Source organism: Oncorhynchus tshawytscha, linkage group LG20 (genome assembly GCF_018296145.1).
Source record: "Oncorhynchus tshawytscha isolate Ot180627B linkage group LG20, Otsh_v2.0, whole genome shotgun sequence".
NCBI lineage: Eukaryota > Metazoa > Chordata > Actinopteri > Salmoniformes > Salmonidae > Oncorhynchus > Oncorhynchus tshawytscha.
The window spans coordinates 3,077,469-3,100,026 of NC_056448.1; the positions used below are offsets into that span (position 1 = coordinate 3,077,469).

General features: G+C 42.1%; 1 protein-coding gene across 3 annotated transcripts in view; it reads right to left on the reverse strand.

The window, feature by feature from the left end:
- The window catches only part of LOC112219677 (exosome RNA helicase MTR4), a 52,642-nt gene that overhangs the window by 23,158 nt on the left and 6,926 nt on the right, over window positions 1-22,558 (reverse strand). For all 3 annotated transcript variants that reach the window (XM_042302059.1, XM_024381154.2, XM_042302060.1), the window contains exons 8-17: window positions 22,357-22,455; window positions 21,437-21,557; window positions 21,176-21,307; window positions 15,147-15,226; window positions 14,190-14,300; window positions 13,852-13,953; window positions 6,364-6,489; window positions 2,563-2,713; window positions 399-571; window positions 100-168 (exon numbers count right to left, since the gene is read on the reverse strand). In XM_042302059.1, coding sequence (XP_042157993.1) covers window positions 100-168; window positions 399-571; window positions 2,563-2,713; window positions 6,364-6,489; window positions 13,852-13,953; window positions 14,190-14,300; window positions 15,147-15,226; window positions 21,176-21,307; window positions 21,437-21,557; window positions 22,357-22,455 — 1,164 coding nt within the window. The remainder of the gene's footprint in view (window positions 1-99; window positions 169-398; window positions 572-2,562; window positions 2,714-6,363; window positions 6,490-13,851; window positions 13,954-14,189; window positions 14,301-15,146; window positions 15,227-21,175; window positions 21,308-21,436; window positions 21,558-22,356; window positions 22,456-22,558) is intronic.

Consider the following 22,558-nt stretch of genomic DNA (forward strand, 5'->3'; position numbering starts at 1 on the left):
ACAAGGTGTATCTACATTGTATTTAGTTTTAATACCAAAAATAAAAAAGGTTGTGTTTTCACAGATCCTTTCTGATAACATTCAACATATCAAAATTACCTTGACATTTGACTTCTTCGAGAAATTAACAACCACACCCCACCCAAAGTCAGCATCTTCGTTTTTGACCTGGAAAATAGTTCAACATTATAGGCACGTCTGCATGTACAACAAATGCTCATATTGTTCCTTATCTCAGAAAAACTACATTGAAAAAAAAAAAAAAATTTTTTTTATCTGTGTAAGCCCTTTTGAACAGCACATGAAGACTAAAGAACGGTGGTGTACATTTAGTCTTTGGGCTGTGCTACATAGTAAGTATTTGAGTTGGTGGTATGAGTGGTATTTGGGTCTCTAACCTTGACCAGTCTGCCAGGCTGGAGGAAGGGAAGACAGTATTTTGGTTTGTGGATGAAGTCCTCTATCTCCTTGCTCAGTTTGGCCAGCTGTTGGCGGATCTTATAGTAGGTCACCACACTCTCCTCGTTGGGGATCTCTATGGCGTTGTACATCACTTCCAGCTTCGCCATCTCTGTGGACATCAGAGGAAAGGCAGTTGTACACACAGAAATAGAATTACTAGAATGGGAACGCAAAATGGGAACGCAAAAATTGCAGCTCACACCAATGAATGATATACACAGACATTCTAATAAATGTATGCTATCGCTAAAATTACTGTGTGTCGCAAGTTCGATGGATCGCGGTGATTCTGCCCTAAGTTTTATTTGAAAAGAGAGCTCACGGGGTAATTTGTTTGTTGTTTGTCAAGGATAGGGGATTTGGAATGAGAAGCTGTTATTTTTGATACTATACAGACATCAACACGTCTTACCTGCGTGTGACTAGGAGTCACTTTTTGGCACTCCGTTTACCTGCCTCTGTCAATTCCAAGGTGCACTGCTAAATCAGATTCTTTACATACAAATTGACAATTGATACTATTCTCACCCATCAGACTGTCAATTTAATCTCGTTTTTAGGCCAACTATTGTTATAAATGTGTGTGAAATTAGTTTGGATATAGTTTAGGTGTAGTTTCAAGCTGACTGCCAGAGAATGACTCGCTGTGAATGACAGGCAGGGGGAGAAATGACATGTTCTCTTAAACTGCTTGTAACACATTCTTTTTGTGATATTAACTTCTTGGATATAGGGGGCGCTCTTAATTTATGGATTAAAAAACGTTCATTTTAAACAAGATATTTTGTCACGGAAAGATGCTCGACTATGCATATAATTGACAGCTTTGGAAAGAAAACACTCTGACGTTTCCAAAACTGCAAAGATATTGTCTGTGAGTGCCACAGATCTGATGTTACAGGCGAAACCAAGATGAAACTTCAAACAGGAAGTGAGCCAGATTGAGGCGCTGTGTTCCAATGTCTCCTTATATTGCTGTGAATGCGCCAGGAACGAGCCTACACTTTCTGTCGTTTCCCCAAGGTGTCTGCAGCATTGTGACGTATTTGTAGGCATATCATTGGAAGATTGACCATAAGAGACTACATTTACCAGGTGCTCGCTTGGTGTCCTCCGTTGCAATTATTGCGTAATCTCCAGCTGCATGTATTTTCCCATGTGATTCAGAGGAGAAACAAAACTGCCACGAATGACTTATCATCGAATAGATATGTGAAAAACACCTTGAGGATTGATTCTAAACAACGTTTGCCATGTTTCTGTCGATATTATGGAGTTAATTTGGAAAAAAGTTCGGCGTTTTGATGACTGAATTTTCGGGGGGTTTTCTCAGCCAAACATGAACAAAACGGAGCGATTTCTCCTACACAAATAATCTTTTTGGAAAAACTGAACATTTGCTGTCTCTCCTCATTGAAAACATCCGAAGTTCTTCAAAGGTAAATGATTTTATTTGAATGCTTTTCTTGTTTTTGTGAAAATGTTGCCTGCTGAATGCTAGGCTTAATGCTATGCTAGCTATCAATACTCTTACACAAATGCTTGTTTTGCTATGGTTGAAAAGCATATTTTGAAAATCTGAGATGACAGTGTTGTTAACAAAAGGCTAAGCTTGAGAGCCAATATATTTATTTCATTTGCGATTTTCATGAATAGTTAACGTTGCGTTATGGTAATGAGCTTGAGGCTATAATTACGATCCCGGATACGGGATTGCTCGTCGCAACAGGTTAAGATTCAAAAAATGTCGGTGTTTTAAAACAGACGCATTCAGGAAAAGTCAAGAACAGGCGGGAGACGTGACTTAAAATGGTAAGAATACTTTTTTTTTTTAAAGCACGTTTGGCTCGAGTCAACATGACACTCTCCTAAAGTTAAGAGGATCAATAATACACCAGCAAGTAGGCAACATCAAAACATGTCTTTATAAAGCTTTGCATGTACTATATTTGGCCAAACCATAATCAGCGGAACAGTCTACCGAATCAATCTGATCTATTCTCTTGAATAAAGCACAACTAGCGCGGGGATTCCCAACCAATGGAGAGGTTGAGAACCAAATCTAGGACTGGAGTAGGTAGGCCTGTATTCTGCACTCACTCTCTACGACCCCGGGCACAGCCCTGTAGTGCTGAAACTGGTAGAAAGACTTCTCTAGCATGTACTCCGGGTTGATCTCCTCCACCCGCAGCAAGTTGAGAACCATGTTGTAGGTGAGGTGGAAGGCACTGTTCAGAGGGTCTGCCGAGCCCTGGGGTGGGAGAAAGGAGAAGACGGGAGAGAGGTTAGGTTTAGACAGATCAAACGTATTCAGCAGGGTGAGCACGATGTTGTAGCTCAGGCGGAGCAGGGGAGAGAGGACGATGGTCACTCAGCTGATTATTCAAGGAGACACACTCGCGTCATACGGAAAGCAGAGTAACTCAGTGAACGCATGGGACAAAAGACCCAAGTCATGTTTTTCTATGAGGAACATTGGAATTTCAGATTACTTCATCAATTGAGTGAATTGAAATGGAGTGTTTGGATAACCCTGTCCATAAGGACAGCCGAGCAACTCAGGGAACAGTTTAAACTTAACAGACCTTGAATCAGTCAAACATTGTCACCACGTCCTACTCTGACAAGTCCTCTAGTTAGGGACTGAAACATGGAGTTTGGATCCCCCATTAAAATCAACAAGCTGATGGTGAGTGACTAAATGTACCAAATTGTGAAATCACATTACAACAGAAAAGTTATCCATTCTCCAAGGAAATGTTTGACTTGTCTATGAAGCCAAGGGCAGTTGGAGTTTCTCAGAATCTTTCTGATCCTTCAGTTGTGGTTTCTAGAAAGCGATTACAACAGTACAGTAAGAAGATGAATGATATCTACTCCAGAGCAGCCAGATGTCTCATTAAAATACAGTCCTGCCAGTAATCTGTCATGTGTTAGCCAGTGTATTCCACAAACACATGGCGTAGCCAGCCAAATAGATAAAGTAGCTCGCCAGGACCCCGGGGCAGTAAGCCCCCCCCAGCGGGTTTAAGAATTGTTTGCTAAAAATATTTTTGGTGGCCTCTGGTACCGTCTAATGCCTTTATACCATCAGAAATACACAGCAAAATGACAGAATACTTTGAGTTGCCCTCAGACTGGACACATTTTTTGTGGTATTGTTTACAATTTCAAATAGTGAAAATGTATGAATTCACTGTATTGTTAGCTTTTTTGGATTTGTCTAGGCCTGTATGATAAGGACTACTTTTTAAGTAAGAGAACATGAAACTTTTGTAATTTTTTAATATATATTTTTTTTTACATTTAAACAGTCGTCTCTTGAAATTAAACTACTTTACTGCAAGGTATGAATTGCCACAATGTTTGTTCTTCAAATTATGCATTTTATTAAAACAGAATAGCCTTACCTAACTTTAAAAATTAAAATAAAAAAATACAATTGTGCGATGGGCACTTTCTCTAATGGGAAAATGGGTCTCTAAAATAAACAGAGCAGACGTTCAATTAAGTTCTGGGTCCATACATGTTAAGAGATAGAACAAAGTCAGTTAAATTAGTGAAAGAATTTCAAAGAGTGGGCAACTTTGGGAATGGCAGTAAGTCAGTTGTAAAAATGTAACAGAGTCTGCTGACTTCCCCAGGATTCAAGCTTCCTTTCAAGAGGAATTTTCTCTGCTATCTGGTATGTTTGAAGAACGAAGCAGGAGCTTCGCTACAAAGAAAGCAGCAGTTGACTACTCCGACACGGATTAAATTAATTAGATACATCAATATCTTTGAAAATACCAAAGTAAATGTTTCTTAACACAATTCAATCTGTTTTCTTTTATCATATTTTGGACCAGGCTATTGCTCTACTAGCCTAACAATTTATCTGCGGATAATCGCCAAAAAGCTTACCAGTCTGCAAATTAGGGAACCATATGAATGGCTCGCTTACCAACGCGATTGGCTACTGACAAGTCACTCACTTTAACGTCACTGCCTGCCTGGCAAGTCCTGATGGACCTCAGATCGAAAATACAAAACGAGATGTTTAGTTGACTTGTCCCGATGCGATACCATGGACACGTAAACTACGTTGAATGATTTATAAATGGCAAGGACATGACAGCGACCTCCGTCAGTTCGACACCTTTTACCAATTTTCAAGCTTGCTGTTCGTCCAAGTACAGTAATAGCCTACGCACCAGCACTTGGTGGCTGCATATGAAATACACAAAAGCTTGCTGTTCGTCCAAGTACAGTAATAGCCTACGCACCAGCACTTGGTGGCTGCATATGAAATACACAAAAGAAAATAAATGAAAGTGCCAGAAAATAGGATAAGTGAATTTCGACTCATCGTTCCCACATTATATGGGACGTGCAGATTGACTCACAGACGAAGGAGCATCATGCCCTCCCCCTCCATGTAAAGAAATTTGAGTTCAACTACCACAGCTTGGTGGCTCAACACAGTGCCAGATAATAGGATAAGTGAATTTCGACTCATCGTTCCCACATTATATGGGACGTGCAGATTGACTCACAGACACACACACACACCCAGGTACCAGGAGGAACAGACAACAGACTGTCAAACCATCAGTGTTTCCCTGTCATCGCTCACTTTGTGACTGACAGGCACCTGTCCTAACTATAAATCTCACATTGCAGATTTATTTTCTTACTTATGAATTAACTAGGCTACTTTTCAATTCGCATCACTTATTTTAGCAGGAGGGGGCTCAGCCGAGTTATTTTCTGACTTGGCAATTTTTTTTAATACAATTCGCTAGTTAATTTAAGTGGAAAAAGTATCCGGCTGAAAATGGTGTATAGTCGACAGTGGAAAGCAGGAAAATACAGGTTAAGCCCAAGATTAACTGCCTTTGTCGTCTGTGAAAGATGGTGTTGTGCAAGCCTTAAGACGCTTCAACCCAGGACCAACGACACAAGGGACCAGGAAGAGATGGAGGACAGACCGTTCCCCAGAGAGAACCTCTACAATACAGGTCCACCTAAATGGAAAGAACGGTTTGCGCTTTGGGGTTTCAGGCTTGCAAGCCAGTTAACCAAACCAAGGCTCCAAGGGTCCCTGATTGTATTAAGACTCCCTAAAGACTTGAGGTTTGAACACGAGAGTCAGTTAATCAAACCAAGAGCTGATAGATCCCTGATTATATCAAGACTAAGGATTCCCTATAGGTTAGGAGAAGTGTTTGGCTGAGGCTGAGTGAGTGTGTACTTGCAAATGACCTGAAGGTCAGGAATGAGCTACAGTTTAGGGGAAGTGTTTTTCTACACAGGCATGTCTATCTGTCCTTGTCTCTCTCTGCTCTGTGTGTGCGCGTGTAAATGACCCGAGGGTCAGGAAGTAGCTCTGTGACCCAGTAGAGATCCCCAAAACGACCGGCTCACTCCATTACTGCGGCTCAGGAGAATATTAGGGTTCTTGGCTCCGGTTGTGCTTGTAAACCCCTGCCCTCTCTTCCCTCCCTCTGTGCAATCATTCATAGAGCCTGTACGTCACCCGGACAGTGTGTGGAGGGGAGGACTGCGTCGTTTTAAAAACACTAGGGGAGATGTCTTGGCCCGAGAACCATTGTGAGATCATCGCAGCAGGGGTTAGGATCAGTACAAGATTCAAGAGTAACTGATCTGGTGCTGAAAGTGTTTTACAACTGGACTACTAGGTGTTCTGGGACTCATATAGTGTACATGTTCTATAACCCCTAAAATAAAAGATATCAGATCAATGCCAACACTGCAGGCATCCCAATCATTCATGTGTGTGTATTGACATTCTGTACACACACACGGAGAAAAGTTATGAGGATGATCCTTCTGTATGAAAATGACACACACACAGCTGTTTTTCAAAGCCCCAGTGTGCAGTCTGTGTTTCGTCAGTACCTTAAGCAGCTGTTTCCCAATTGCAGGGCTCATCTTCTCATCCACCATGAAGATGACGATACCCCTCTCATCCATCCCTCTCCTGCCAGCTCGACCGGACATCTGGATGTACTCACCAGACGTGATCTAACACAGAGACAGAGAGCACAGCACATAAATATTGTCACTAATAATAGTCACAGCTGTCAAAACACACATGCTTGCTCGCTCACAGACACACAAATAGCAGCCACGTCAATATTCACACATGCATGGACATCTTTTGCGTGGGAGAAGTAGTTCAGAAATGTGGAGCTAGTACCAATGACAGAAGGTCAACTATTTGGCCTAACCGTCATTAGAAATGTGTACGGAATCAGATTAATTTACTCAAATAAAGGCCAATTCTCTTTTAGATGTCAAATGCATTCCTCTGAAACAAAGCCAGAACAGTGAGTGGAGGTTTGTGGAGGATCCGCAAGTCAATATTAAGAAGGTGTTAAGTTTTGTACACACACACACAACCAGTCAAAAGTTCACATTCTCGTTCAAGGGATTCTTCAAAGTAGCCACCTTGTGCCTTGATAGCTTGGCAATCTCTCAACCAGCTTCCTGAGGTAGTCACCTGGAATGCATTTACATTAACAGGTGTGCTTTGTTAAAAGTGAATTAGTGGAATCGCTTTCCTTCTTAATGCGTTTGAGCCAATCAGTTGTCGGGGTGGTATACAGAAGACAGCCCTATTTGGTAAAAGACCAAGTCCGTATTATGGCAAGCAGAGCTCAAATTAGCCAAGAGAAACAACAGGCCATAATTACTTTAAGACATGAAGGTCAGTCAATGCAGAACATTTCAAGAACTTTTAAAATTTCTTCAAGTGCAGTTGCAAAAACCATCAAGCGGTATGATGAAACTGGCTCTCATGAGGACCGCCACAGGAAAGGAAGACCCATAGTTACCTCTGCGGCAGAGAATAGGTTCATTAGAGTTAACTGCACCTCAGAAATTGCAGCCCAAATAAATGCTTCACAGAGTTCAAGTAACACAAATCAACTGTCCAACTGACTGCGTGAATCATGGTCAAATTGTTGCAAAGAAACCACTACTTTTATTTTACCTTTATTTAACTAGGCAAGTCAGTTAAGAACAAATTCTTATTTTCAATGACGGCCTCGGAACAGTGTTCAGGGGCAGAACGACAGATTTGTACCTTGTCAGCTCGGGGGTTTGAACTTGCAACCTTCCGGTTACTAGTCCAACGCTCTAACCACTAGGCTACCCTGCCGCCCCATTAAAAAGGACACCAATAAGAAGAAGAGACTTGCTTGGGCCATGAAACATGAGCAATGGACATTAGACCGGTGGAAAACTTTGTTTGATGAGTCCAGATTTGAGATTTTTGGTTTCAACCACCGTGTCTTTGTGGGACGCAGAGTAGGTGAAGGGATGATATCCACATCTGTGGTTACCACCGTGAAGCATGGAGGTGGTGGTGTGATGGTGCTTTGCTGGTGACAGTCTGATTTATTTTAAATTCAAGACACACGTAACCAGCATGGCTACCACAGCAATACGCCATCCAATCTGGTTTGCGCTTAGCGTGACTATCATTTGTTTTTCAACAGGACAATGACCCAACACACCTCCAGGCTGCATAAGGGCTATTTGACCAAGAAGGATCACCTTCCAACAGGACAACAACCCACAGCAAAGACAACTCAGGAGTGGTGTCCTTGAGTGGCCCAGCCAGAGCCCAGACTTAAACCTGATCAAACATCTCTGGAGGGACTGAAAAATAGGTGCGCAGCATCACTCCCCATCCAACCTGACCTTGAGAGGATCTGCAGAGAAAAAAGTCCTGAGTCGGAATGCTTATGCAAATGTAATCGTTTTTTAAATTTGTATATCATTTTGCGGGGCATTGTGTGTACATTAAGGGGAAAAAATTATATATTTTAGAATAAGGCTGTAATGTAACAAAATGTGGAAAAAGGGGTCTGAATACTTTCCGAATGCATTGTGTGTGTGGTGTGTGTGTGTGATTATTATTTACCTGTTATGATGGTTATTTTATTTTCATTTTACCTTTAACTTAGTTCAGAATAAATTCTTATTTTCAATGACGGCCTAGGAACAGTGGGTTAACTGCCTTTTTCAGGGGCAGAACGACAGATTTGTACCTCATCAGGTCGGGGGATTTGATCGTGCAACCTTCCGGTTACTAGTCCGACGGTCGTCATCCATAACCGTAGGTTATACGGTAATTGTGCCAGCATAGTTGCAACATGCACTAACACCTCTTCAGAACATTAACATGGAGAAGAGCTGCAACGCCTTGATTTGCCACTTGGTTTATAAACCCCCTGCTTTACTAAAGCTGCCTGCCACACATGGCCCTGATTAAATCACCAAATTCCATTTGGTCTCGGACATAAACATTACTGGCTCTGCCACGAACGCGCTAATCCAAACAGTTCCTTTTATGCCTTTGTCAAGCAGATTCAATTCTAATCTCTTGGGAATTGTTGTTGCTCTACAACATTTGGTCCCAGGTTTAACACTGGCACGGGGCTAAACTCCCTCCTTACATCTCGGAGACACTCGCACACACCATGACAGAGCCAGAGGAGAGCTAAGAGGGGGCAGTCACCCCGTGAAGGGGCCCTGGATCTCTCCCTTTTGCTTCGTGATGGGAGGGATGGAGGGAGAGGAGGAAGGAAGGCCTTGACTGCATGCGTGGTGTTCTGGCATCAGTTCTCCCAGATGTTCCTCGTAAGCCTCTTGGACAACTGTTTCCTTTTTTCTCTCTCTATCCAGCGAGCAATCGCTCCCTCTCTCTCCCCATCCCAGAGCCAAAGGGGTAATAATCCAGCCCTTTTATTCCCAACAGCTTGATTCACGACCGGTCCTGTGACCCCCAGCTCCTCACATAAACAATACGTGGCTGTTTATCTTTGTCAGAGCTTCCCTGGCTCCCACCCCATGGCTTTATAAAAGGCGTCGCACAAACACGCAGCGGAAATGAGGAAGCCTCAAGATGAAAAGTTAAACAGAGAGAGCTCTGCACTACATCAAGTTAACCCTGGGTTCATCTGTCAGTCTGGTTGCAATATAGCAGGGATTACCCAGATTGAGACACATGTACTGTGTTTATCCAAACCTAATGATGGCTATTAATCATTCCAGGGAGTGATGAAACTAGGGCTGTGGCGGTAAGTACATTTTGTCAACCGGTGATTGTCAAGCAAATAACTGTCTCAAACACATTTAGCTTCCACGTATAGCCTACAAGCCACTGATGCAGAACTTTGAAACATCTACATTTTAAAAAGTCTAATCAATTAAATGCATCACAATAAATCCATTATTTTATTTTAGACAGGTCTAAAGAAACATGATATGAAGAAAATGTAGTCTACTTCAGAAGAACAGAATAGCATACTCTGCGTTGTCCTGATGTTAGGTACTGATCTGGCTATGGGCTACACTAATTTAGCAGACAAGATGTGCTTCGAATTCCGTGGCATTATATTATAGTATGAAGAATACAACTGAATATAGCTGAATAAAACAGGATATTTTCTCCAGAGTATTTGAGGGAGCACATGCAGCTATTCTGTGTGGAGCGTTTAATAAAATAAACAGGTTTTCCTATAGGCTTAATTTGGAGTTACTCCCGGCTGGGCACACCAAAGCACAACTCTTACATGGCTCTCTGTCACGTGATCGAGTCTCTCTCACAGGCTACAAGTGAAGACCGTCACATCTGGGATACAACTGCGCGCGTCCTTATCCAATTCCGAGGTGCATACTGAAGCTATTGGAAGAACTGTCCACATTTAATTTGTCAGCCAACAAGATGAGTTGGCCTAACGAACAGCAAAAGCACTAGCCTAGGTCAATCTATGATCCCCCATAGTACTCTATCCTGTGATTTGGCCACTTCAGTTGTGATACAAACGTTGGGCCATATGTCTTGATTCAAATACATTCAAAGGGTACAAGATGCGACTAACGATATGAAAAAAGTTGCATGAAAGGCATGAGCTCTACTTTGTTTTTTTTGCGCAGGCTGTACACACTTAATCAGTCTCGCATTCTCAATTTGACAAGCACTTGATAATGACTTGAATTTCCTGGTGGCAAATGTATCATTCACAAGTGATATGCTAATATTGTCACCCATCAGACTATTCTTGATTTAATCTGGTCTTTATATATATACACACTAAATAATATACAGTGTCTCAGACCACTTGACTTCTCCCACATTTTGTTACGTTAGCCTTATTCTATAATGCATTAATTCAAATCGTCAGCTATCTGCACACATTCACCCCATAATGACAAAGTGAAAACAGGTTTGTAGAAATGTTTGGAAATGTATTAAAAATGAAATATTTTATTTACATAAGTAATCGGACCCTTTGCAATGAGATTTGAAATTGAACTCAGGTGCATGTTGTTCCCATTGATCATCCTTGAGATGTTTTTACAACTTGAAGTCAATTGATTGGACATGATTTGGAAAGGCACACACCTGTCTATACAAGGTCCCACAGTTGACAGTGCATGTCAGAGCAAAAACCAAGCCATGACATGGTCAATAAAAATTGTCCGTACAGCTCCGAGACAGGATTGTGTTGAGGCACAGATCTGAGGAAGGGTACCAAAACATTTCCGTAGCATTGAAGGTCCCCAAGAACACAGTGGCCTCCATCATTCTTAAATGGAAGAAGTTTGGAACCCCCAAGACTCTTCCTAGAGCTGGCCAAACAACCAATCTCTGTGGAGATAGGAGAACCTTCCAGAAGGACAACCATCTCTGCAGCACCAATCAGGCCTTTATGGTAGAGTGACCAGACAGAAGCCACTCCTCAGTAAAAGGCACATGACAGCCCGCTTGGAGTTTGCCAAAAGGCATCTAAAGACTCTCAGAACCATGAGAAAAAGATTCTCTGGTTTGATGAAACCAAGATTGAACTCTTTGGCCTGAAGTAGAGGTCGACCGATTAATCGGAATGGCCGATTAATTAGGGCCGATTTCAAGATTTCATAACAAATCGGAAATTGTTTTTTTGGGGTGCCGATTTGCCATTTTTTTTTTACACCTTTATTTAATCTTTATTCAACTAGGCAAGTCAGTTACACATTCTTATTTTCAATGACGGCCTAGGAACGGTGGGTTAACTGCCTCGTTCAGGGGCAGAACGACAGATTTACCTTGTCAGGTCGGGGGATCCAATCTTGCAACCTTACAGTTAACTAGTCCAACGCAACAACGACCTGCCTCTCTCGTTGCACTCCACAAGGAGCCTGCCTGTTACGCAAATGCAGTAAGCCAATGTAAGTTGCTAGCTAGCATTAAACTTATCTTACAAAACACAATCAATCATAATCTTAACTACACATGGTTGATGATATAACTAGATATTATCTAGCGTGTCCTGTGTTGCATATTATTTGACTGAGCATACAAGTATCTGACCGAGCGGTGGTAGGCAGAAGCAGGCGCGTAAACGTTCATTCAAACAGCACTTTGCGAGCAGCTCTTAGCAATGCTTGAAGCACAGCGCTGTTTATGACTTCAAGCCTATAAACTCCTGAGATTCAAACAGCACTTGTGTGTTTTGCCAGCAGCTCTTCGTTGTGCGTCAAGCATTGCGCTGTTTATGACTTCAAACCTATCAACTCCCGAGACGAGGCTGGTGTGACCGAAGGGAAATGGCTAGCTAGTTAGCGCGCACTAATAGCGTTTCAAACGTCACTCGCTCTGAGCCTTGGGGTGGTTGTTTCCCTTGCTTTGCATGGGTAAAGCTGCTTCGATGTGGTGGCTGTTGTCGTTGTGTTGCTGGTTCGAGCCCAGGGAGGAGCGAGGAGAGGGACGGAAGCTATACTGTTACACTGGCAATACTAAAGTGCCTATAAGATCATCCAATAGTCAATGAAATACAAATGGTATAGAGGGAAATAGTCCTATAATTCCTATAATAACTACAACCTAAAACTTCTTACCTGGGAATATTGAAGACTCCTGTTAAAAGGAACCACCAGCTTTCATATGTTCTCATGTTCTGAGCAAGGAACTGAAACGTTAGCTTTCTTACATAGCACATATTGCACTTTTACTTTCTTCTCCATCACTTTGTTTTTGCATTATTTAAACCAAATTCAACATGTTTCATTATTTATTTGAGGCTAAATTGATTTTATTGATGTATAATTTAAATGTTTTAATAATTTTAAGTTAAAATAAGTGTTCATTCAGTATTGTTGTAATTGTCATTATTACAAATAAATGTATTTTATTATTATTAATTAATTTTATTAAATCGGCCGATTAATTGGTATTGGCTTTTTTTATTATCATAAATCGGTCGACCTCTACTAGCAACCTTGCGGTTACTGGCCCAACGCTCTAACCACTATGCTTCCTGTCGCCCCTGATTACCGTGACTAAACAGTCACTTGGAATTTGACTGCCATCATGACTCGTTACCGCTACACCGGCGGTCACAAGGTCACCGTAACAGCCCTAGATGAAACTGTGTAATGAATCAAATGCACCCATGAGTCAGTCAGTCACTAACATAATGATATGACCCGGTCTTTACTAATGTGACACAATCCCAGTCCTGGGTTTAGCCAGTCAAACAGGAGGGACTGAGACGTTGGGAGATCAACTGGACACTTCATTGACTGGAAGGGGAATACTAGGGGGTTATGCTACTCCATGAACTAAGATTATTAACAGGGACGTGCATCGTTCCCTTTCAAAACCATTTGATACCTATCTACATACATGGGCTCCGATACGATACAGGAACACTGCGTTTTAGTTTGAAACGATACAGTGTAATTCGGTTTGATTAGAACGAATTGATGAGATTCGGTTCGATATGATTCAACGCGCTAACATTTTCCATTCCACATTAAAAATCTGCTGTTGATGGAGATTATGAGTTGCCCCAATTAGCATGTAGGCTATAGCCAGATGAGTTGTCTCCCCGGCGGTAGCTACGGTTACTTTCATTCAGGTAAAACAATTTTCAACAGTGTATTTGATTCCAAAACATTACTTAGCAAAATACATTGGTTGTCACTCAACTAATAAAGCCTAATATTGCGCAAGTAATTTTACAAACATTTGTATGCTGAAGGAGTACAAGATACAGAATAGGCCAACCTCATTGGTCAGCGCAAGAAGCTGCTCACAGCGCGCAGTTTGACTGGGGATGTCCGGCATGAAAATGACTTGTAGATCAATGAGTGTCAACACAATTTCAATTACATGTTTAGTTCCACACGGAAGGTATTTTCGGAAGGTACAGTAATATGTGCAAAACATTTTAGTGAACCAGCGATTCTAACGTTTGAATCGATGGTTTGTGGTCCCGAGGACAGATGCACTCGTAACCCGGACCGATGTACATCGGTGAATCTTTACATCCCTAATGATAAAGTAGTAGCTAAGTAATTAACAGAAGGCTTTTTGTAAAGGAGTATTACCCAGCGGAAGTCTTTGCCATCAAACTTGCGTGCGTTGGTGAACAGGACAGTTCGGGCGGGCATGTTGATGCCCATGGCAAAGGTCTCTGTGGCGAACAAGGCCTGTGGAGAGAGAATAATATCACATTCAGCATACTTACTCCTATTGAAACACAAAGCAAGGCCTTCGGGTTATAGCCTTTTCACACGACAGAGCTGAGATGAGCAGAGCTGTACTGGCCTTGTTATGCATCCATAATAGTTGCTGGAACGACAATATCCGAGCCAGCACAGAATAGTGAGTGAAAACGGTTGGTATAATTCAATGAGAGATCCAGGTGAGCTGCAGACAGGCCTACCTTGAGAAGCCCCTCAGAGAACAGGATCTCGATGGTTTCCTTTAGGATGGGGAGGAGTCCTCCATGATGAATCCCTATACCTCTCTTCAATAGAGGCAGGACGTGCTCCACCTGGAAACACACAGCAAGAATAATCAGACGTTTGATTAACAACACATTTCTTGTCAACGGTAGCACAAAGATATGCCAAAGACAGCAGAACAAAGCCAAAGCTAGTCTACAATGGAAGTGAAGCCATACAACAATCAAGATCAAATGTATACAAAAGCTGCTCACAGTAGCATGAGGCAGCAATCCATCTTAAGGACAATAGAAAGAATGTGCCTGTCCTCCTCTGACCCTAGCAGAGCCGCGATCCCACATGGTCGTGACCGTTAACTGGCCTGCGGAGCCGGCTTTCATAGCAGCCTTCTCCTGACATCTGTACCGCTTTACAAAATAACGACCACCGCTGAGTCTAACGAAGCTGCACTACGAGAGACAACCGCACAGAAGAACAAATCCAATACAGCCTGAACTTACGGCATCAAGGGAACGAAAATACTGTGTGTGTGTGTGAAATCAAAGCAGAAGGAGCCACAAAGAATGTGTGGAAACTTTTACAGTGCCCTCTTAAAAAGCTACTTATATAGAACCTCAAAAATAAACTCACTATAAAGACACTAACAGCTTACAGACGGTAGGCAATTAAAGTCACAGTTATGAAAACTTAGGACACTAAAGAGGCCTTTCTACTGACTGAAAAACACCAAAAGAAAGATGCTCAGGGTCCCTGCTCATCTGCGTGAACGTGCCTTAGGCATGCTGCCCAGTCATGTGAAATCCATAGATCAGGGCCTAATGAATTTATTTCAATTGACTTAATTCCTTGTATGAACAAAACTCAGTAAAATAGTTGAAATTGTTGTGTTTATATTTTTCTGTATATTTTCAAATCAATCAATGAGAAGTACTCACCTGGGGCAGCTTCTTGTCATCGTCTGACAGACAGTCTATGGCATTGTTGAACACCTCCTCCACCAGCTTCTTCTCCTCATCTGGAAAAACAAACGGAACAGATTTACATATTCATTCACACATTTAATTAACAAATCAGACGTGTGTATTGTGCATTCTGCCACCTGACCGATAGAGGAGTCACTCAAAAGCTAAACGTTATCCTTCTGACAGAGCAGGGAGTGTGTTTTGTTCTGTCCGAGGCCAATGTTGAATACTTTGTAGAAATACAGAAAAGTATTCTCATGCTTGATATGGATTCAACGTCATTGGAAGACACTTCGACAAGTCGACAAGTCGTTTGTATGTGATAAGAGTACGTCTTAGCTTCTCAGCCATCATCCAACCACAATTCGATGGTGTAAAAGAAATCGATTGAGAAAGAGATGCGGAATTCAGCCCCATTCTGTGTGATTCATGCAGGCTTTGTAGGTGTGATGCAGATATGATTATCATTTCCATATATTCCACACCACAAAGACTAAGCCACAGGTGTCAAACTCATTCCAAGGAGGGCTGTGTCTGCACTTTCACACCTCCCTTGTACTTAATTGACCAACCAAGGACACTCATTTGTTGGAACTCCCCTCACCTGGTTGCCTAGGTGTTAATTGGACAGGAACTAAACAAGCAGACACTCTGCCCTCAATGGAAAGGGTTTGGTGTAAGCCAATGTGCATCAGAGTGTGCCTCTCCTCACCCTCCACCCAACTGCCTGTCACAGATGTAGGCCTAACTAGAGCTGACTCTCTAGTTGAGAAATGGTTCCTCAGGTTATTGCTAGAGGTCGACCCATTAATCACGGACGATTTCAAGTTTTCATAACCATCGGTAATCTGCATTTTTGGACGCCAATTATGTCCGATTACATTGTAACCCATGAGGAAACTGCAGGCTGACCACCTGTTACGCGAGTGCAGCGTCAAAAGGACCCTGTGGCTGCAAGGAGCCACGGTAAGTTGCTAGCCATCATTAAACTTATATTATAAAAAACAATCAATCTTCACATAATCACTAGTTAACTACACATGGTTGATGATATTATCTTCACATAATCACTAGTTAACTACACATGGTTGATGATATTACTAGGTTAACTAGCTTGTCCTGCGTTGCATATAATCAATGCGGTGCCTGTTAATTTATCATCGAATCACAGCCTAATTCAACTTCGCCAAACAGATGATGATTTAACAAAAGCGCATTCACAAAAAAAGTACATTCGTTGCACAAATGTACCTAACCATAAACATCAATGCCTTTCTTAAAATCAATACAGAAGTATATTCTTTTAAACCTGCTTATTTAGTTAAAAGAAATTCATGTTAGCAGGCAATTTTAACTAGGGAAATTGTGTCAATTCTCTTGCATTCATTGCACGCAGAGTTAGGGTATATGCAACAGTTTGGGCCGCCTGCCTCATTGCGAACTAATTTGCCAGAATTGTAAATAATTATGAGAACATTGAAGGTTGTACAATGTAAACAGCAATATTTAAACTTAGGGATGCCACCCGATCGACAAAATACGGAACGGTTCCGTATTTCACTGATAGTTTCCGTATTTGACCATATTAATGACCAAAGGCTTGTATTTCTGTGTGTTATTATAATTAAGTCTATGATTTGATATTTGAGAGCAGTCTGGCTGAGCGGTGGTAGGCAGCAGCAGGCTCGTAAACATTCATTCAAACAGCACTTTGCGAGCAGCTCTTAGCAATGCTTGAAGCACAGCGCTGTTTATGACTTCAAGCCTATAAACTCCTGAGATTAGGCTGGCAATACTATAGTGCCTAAAAGAACATCCAATAGTCAAATGTACATGAAATCCAAATGGTATAGAGAGAAATAGTTGATGCGTCATAATTCCTATAATAACTACAACTTAACTGGGAATATTGAACCACCAGCTTTCATATGTTCTCATGTTCTGAAACGTTAGCTTTTTTACATGGCATATTGCACTTTTACTTTCTTCTCCAACACTGTGTTTTTCCATTATTTGAACCAAATTGAACATGTTTCATTATTTATGAGACTAAATAGATTTTATGTATTATATTAAGTTCAAATAAAAGGGTTCATTGTTCATTCAGTATTGTTGTAACTGTCATTATTACAAAGATATATAAAAATTGTCCGATTAATCGGTATTGGCTTTTTTTGGTCCTCCAATAATCAGTATTGGCATTGAAAATTCATAATCGGTCGACCTCTAGTTATTGCTGTTAAGTGTCCATAGTAAGGCTGTGCCATGGTCCACTGCTTCCCGAGAAGGCCTACACTGCAGTGAGGACAGTCCCAGAGCAGCAGTAAAACCACATGGACAGAATGACAGAACGAGAGAGCAAGCAAACAAACCACAGCCTACGGGCAGGCCACTTGGCTTACGTCAGCTCTCTGGCACTGGGCCCAAATGTAAACCATTTAAATACACACACTTAGACCTACACATACACACACAAATGCATTTCCACACACACAAACTAGTTTCCATCACATGGAGACAAACTCATCTCAAGAGTAATATAATATACACACGGATACCGTTTTGGCTCAGAGATCTCATAACAGAAACAGTCACACGTTAAACTCTAAACACACAACTGCCATGCGACTACAGGCACAAGAGGTGCCCGAGTAGTGTGTAAAGTAGAGTGGTGTCAGCATGACAACACCAGCAATCCATAGTAACCAGGTCAGCACCAGAAAAGTATTCTAATTAATTATAAAGCCCATCTGTCTGATATACTATTTATATAACAGTGTGACTTCATCAGATAACCATTATATACTGAACAAAGATATAAACCGTGACATGTAAAGTGTTGGTCCCATGTTTCATGAGCTGAAATAAATGACCTCCGAAATGTTCCATACGCACAAAAAGCTTCTCACATTTTGTGCACAAATTTGCTGCCAAGATAATCCATCCACCTGACAGGTGTGGCATGTCAAGAAGCTGATTAAACAGCATGATCATTACACAGGTGCACCTTGTGCTGGGGGACAGTAAAAGAGCACTAAAATGTGCAGTTGCCAGAGAATTGAATGTTCATTTCTCTACCATAAGATGCGTCCAACCTTTTAGAGAACTTGGCAGTACGTCCAACCGGCCTCACAACCACAGACCACGTGTAAACACGCCAGCCCATACATTACATTAGCGGCGGTGATGTTGAAAGTGTTCTCCAGCGCCAAGTAAAACAACAGATGGCAACCTATGATTAAAAAAGCAAGCCATTTCATATTCAGGAAATGCAGGACTGATATTTTGATGTGCAACCTGGAGCGCTAGAGAATTTGACGACATCTTGGTGCATTTTGGGCTAAAGGCTATAATATGGATAAGGTCCTACTAAAACTTCACGGGTCTGACTACAGCCTACTCTGGTTGTAAAGTGGTGCTATGAACTCAATATTTAAAAAATTAAGTTAAAAATACATAATGTACTCACAGAAAGCTGTAAGTCCCCAAACTAAAACAATATTATTTGCTTTAAAAATGTACATTTTTTCCTACAATAGCATTTTGAGCAACAGTTATATGCTTGTGCGTCTCAGAATGCATCTCTACCACCTCCATGCGCGGGAGAGGGATTGAGAGTTTGCAGCAGACAGTGAAACAAGCACAGGCAGATACTTTCATAGCCTACGCAATATGTTGAGTCGTGCTATCATTGTTGACCAAATAACGGTTTTAGAACAATCTACTGGAATATTGTGTCACAAAAATCACAGAAAGTTAGACGGGTAAGAGGAAGGCTGCGTCGGTAATTTTCGGGTTTATCGTCGAAGTTCTAGTCAAGCGGCCCGAGCCAGTGTCACACGGATGCCTTGCATGCAGAGTAAGCCATGCAGGCACCATAAGCCGCGTAAGTAAGCCATGACCGACAGTTCCATAAACACAGCCTAGAAACAAATATGTCATAAAAGATTAAAGCCCAGTCAGTTCATTAATTAAAAGAGAGCGATGGAGAGAGAGAGGCAGAAGGGGGAGCGGAATGTGGCTCCAATTAGGCTACTACCACCCTCTTACACCACAGAGACATAATATAGCTAGCCTAAACCTGAAGACAGGCCAGCAGCTGTTTCTATAAAGACTACTAATACGAAACTACGTCTTATCCCACAACAGTGCTGCAGCTTATTAAAAAAATAAATTAAACGCTCATCTATTAAGTAATGTGATAAACAGGCATTAGGTTCAGAAGAGACGGAAAACAGAAGAATTTGACTTTCCATCATATAGGCACGTCACTCAAGCGAGAGCACCAGCACCGCCTAGATAGGTCTTGAGGAATTCTTCGGAAAATCCTCAGTATAAACCACACCTCGTATAGTCAGATTGTTTGTTTGTGTAAGTAGAACATCTTACACCAGATGTGTCAGTGTGTTGCAAAGCAAAAACAAACCAAGCGAGCGAGAAACGCACAACGTCAAAATATTTGCTTGGGAACTGGAGGACATGCTCAAGTCTACTCCATTACAAACAGAATCCTCCTGTGGTCAGGATGGGGGTGGGGGGGGTAGAAACCTCTGTTGCTCCAGCCAAGCCAAGAGAAATCTGCTCCATCTTTATCAATACACTGTCGTCTCTCCTCCCTCCAGAGACCGACCGGGCAGATGAGAAAGTACAACACCCATATTCATATCAACTCGATGAGAGACCGTTCACATCATGCCCAGTGGAAAGAGAGCATTTGGCGTTCTTGGATGTTATAACTGACTTCATCGAAATCGCACACAAAAGCGTGACGATTCGCCAGCTACGCAGGGCGGACTCTGACACGCGCGTTCTTCACAGTTAGGCCTAACCAAATTAGATCTGCAGCCCAGATTCATCCTGCTGCTCAGGGTCATCTTGCAACAAATCAGCACAGGCTGCATAACCTACTGGCAAAGAGTGTGTAGTCAAGTATTGGGGGCAAATCCATGGCAGCGTCTGAAGAGACACCCTATTCCCTATATAATGCACTACTTTCAGTGGCGATGACTCAAATGGCACTATATAGGTAATAGGGTGCTGTATTCCCTATATAATGCACTACTTTCAGTGGCGATGACTCAAATGGCACTATATAGGTAATAGGGTGCTGTATTCCCTATATAATGCACTACTTTCAGTGGCGATGACTCAAATGGCACTATATAGGTAATAGGGTGCTGTATTCCCTATATAATGCACTACTTTCAGTGGCGATGACTCAAATGGCACTATATAGGTAATAGGGTGCTGTATTCCCTATATAATGCACTACTTTCAGTGGCGATGACTCAAATGGCACTATATAGGTAATGGGGTGCTGTATTCCCTATATAATGCACTACTTTCAGTGGCGATGACTCAAATGGCACTATATAGGTAATAGGGTGCTGTATTCCCTATATAATGCACTACTTTCAGTGGCGATGACTCAAATGGCACTATATAGGTAATGGGGTGCTGTATTCCCTATATAATGCACTACTTTCAGTGGCGATGACTCAAATGGCACTATATAGGTAATGGGGTGCTGTATTGACGGATGCCATGCATTTCTGAGTGGTATGTGCGTTCACATCAGCGGATTTAGTTAGTATCATCAGTCAACCCCCCCCCCCAAAGAGAGAGAGAACAGTGAGATGTGTACAGTTAATAGAAATCATAATATTGAATGACTTGAGTGATGCCGATGATTAAAAACACCCCTAGCAAACTTCATGACTTATACCTGCCCCACCTTTCGAGGGAGTACATGATTGACTTCATTCGGCACCAAACAGAAGGGAGGGGGGAAGACACACTACCTGAACTTCTCCAATTAAGGAACACCCTTTTCCGTTGAAAAGCGCTTTGCTACGGTGTGCCCTAATGAATTTCCATTGGGGCACGGTGTTACCCACATCACTCATTGAAGGAGTAGCTACCGCTATTGAAGTCGAGCTTGGACACCTGCAGGGCGTATCGTTAGGCTATTAAACTGTATATTATTATGGGGATAACTATACCTGTGTTGAAGTCGAGCTTGGACACCTGCAGGGCGTAGGCCTCACACTCCTTCTTACTGAAGCTGAAGATGATGACCGGCTGGAAGTTCCGCTCCATGATCATTTTAACAATCTTAAACACGTTGGACAGCCCTAAAGAGAAACACAACCACCTTGAAACCCTCATTTAGATGACACTGAATCCCCTGACAAAACTACTCCCACAAATACTTCCGCCATTCTAAAATAACATAATGGTTTATCGGTCTTAGTCACACACACCTCGGGTCCCTCCTTTGCGCCCCTTGGGGTCCCATTTGCCCCCTCCGCTGCTGCCTCCAGAGTCACCAGTGTCTCTCAGCACCTGCATGGCCGTGTTGAAGTTGTCCTCCCTGAACTCTCCCTGGAGGAGACAAGCAAAGGATCAACAGCCAACTTTAACCCGACAGACAGTACACCAGGCAGACAAACTGGCCCCATTTCACATTCTGCAACAAGCTGACTAAGATCGAACCACAACTCAGGTGGATCTCGTGTGGTGAAGGATAACAATTATTTACAGCATGTTTTATTCCCTGTACCCTTGGTAGTGAGATTGTTGTGTGTTCAGTACCTAATGAGAGTCAACTCTTGTTGAAAGTGTGGAATATGTCAGTGATGCGGGATGCATTCTAATCACAAATCGTGCGTGGGAATCTTCGGATATTATGCACCTGGCCCCATTGTTCAGGAAACAACACATCGAGCTATTCCTGGAGGTGTGACTGGTCCGCACTCTAAGCTACTAATTGTATGTTTAACCTAATACCTAACAGCATGTTTAGTCACTGACCGACATTGTACACCAAAGCCAAATAATGAAGTGAGAGGAGTTCTGTTTGTTTCCCGGCACAGAAAGGCATTCTGGGCTGAGTTTCCAATAAGCATGGTAGCACTAAGATGATTTAAATTCTACTGAAACTAAATTGACTAAAGATTATCTTAGTGCAATGATGCTTTTGGGAAACCCAGCCCTGCTCAACACAGCACTAGATTATCTTTATGGCTACATCAATTCAATTATTGTACAAGGAACTGAAGTATATTTCCACTGACAGGCTGTGCATTATCTCTCTGTGTGTGTGTGTGTGTGTGTGTGTAGTAAATGCAGAATGTCATGTATTTTTGTCCGAGGAAACCTCGAGCTGTGTGCGTTTCCTTACGTTCTCATCCACCACAAGGTGAAGTCCGTCGCCACCTGCTGGGAAGATGTAGTGCTGCAGGGGTGTGGGCCGGAAGTCAGTGTACACCACGTGACAGGGCTGCATGGGGACAGGTGGAAGTCAACAACATGAGCACCTAACGACAATCCCTGAAATTCTTTCAAACGATTTCATTAAAACAATTACGCTTGATGCATGTCTA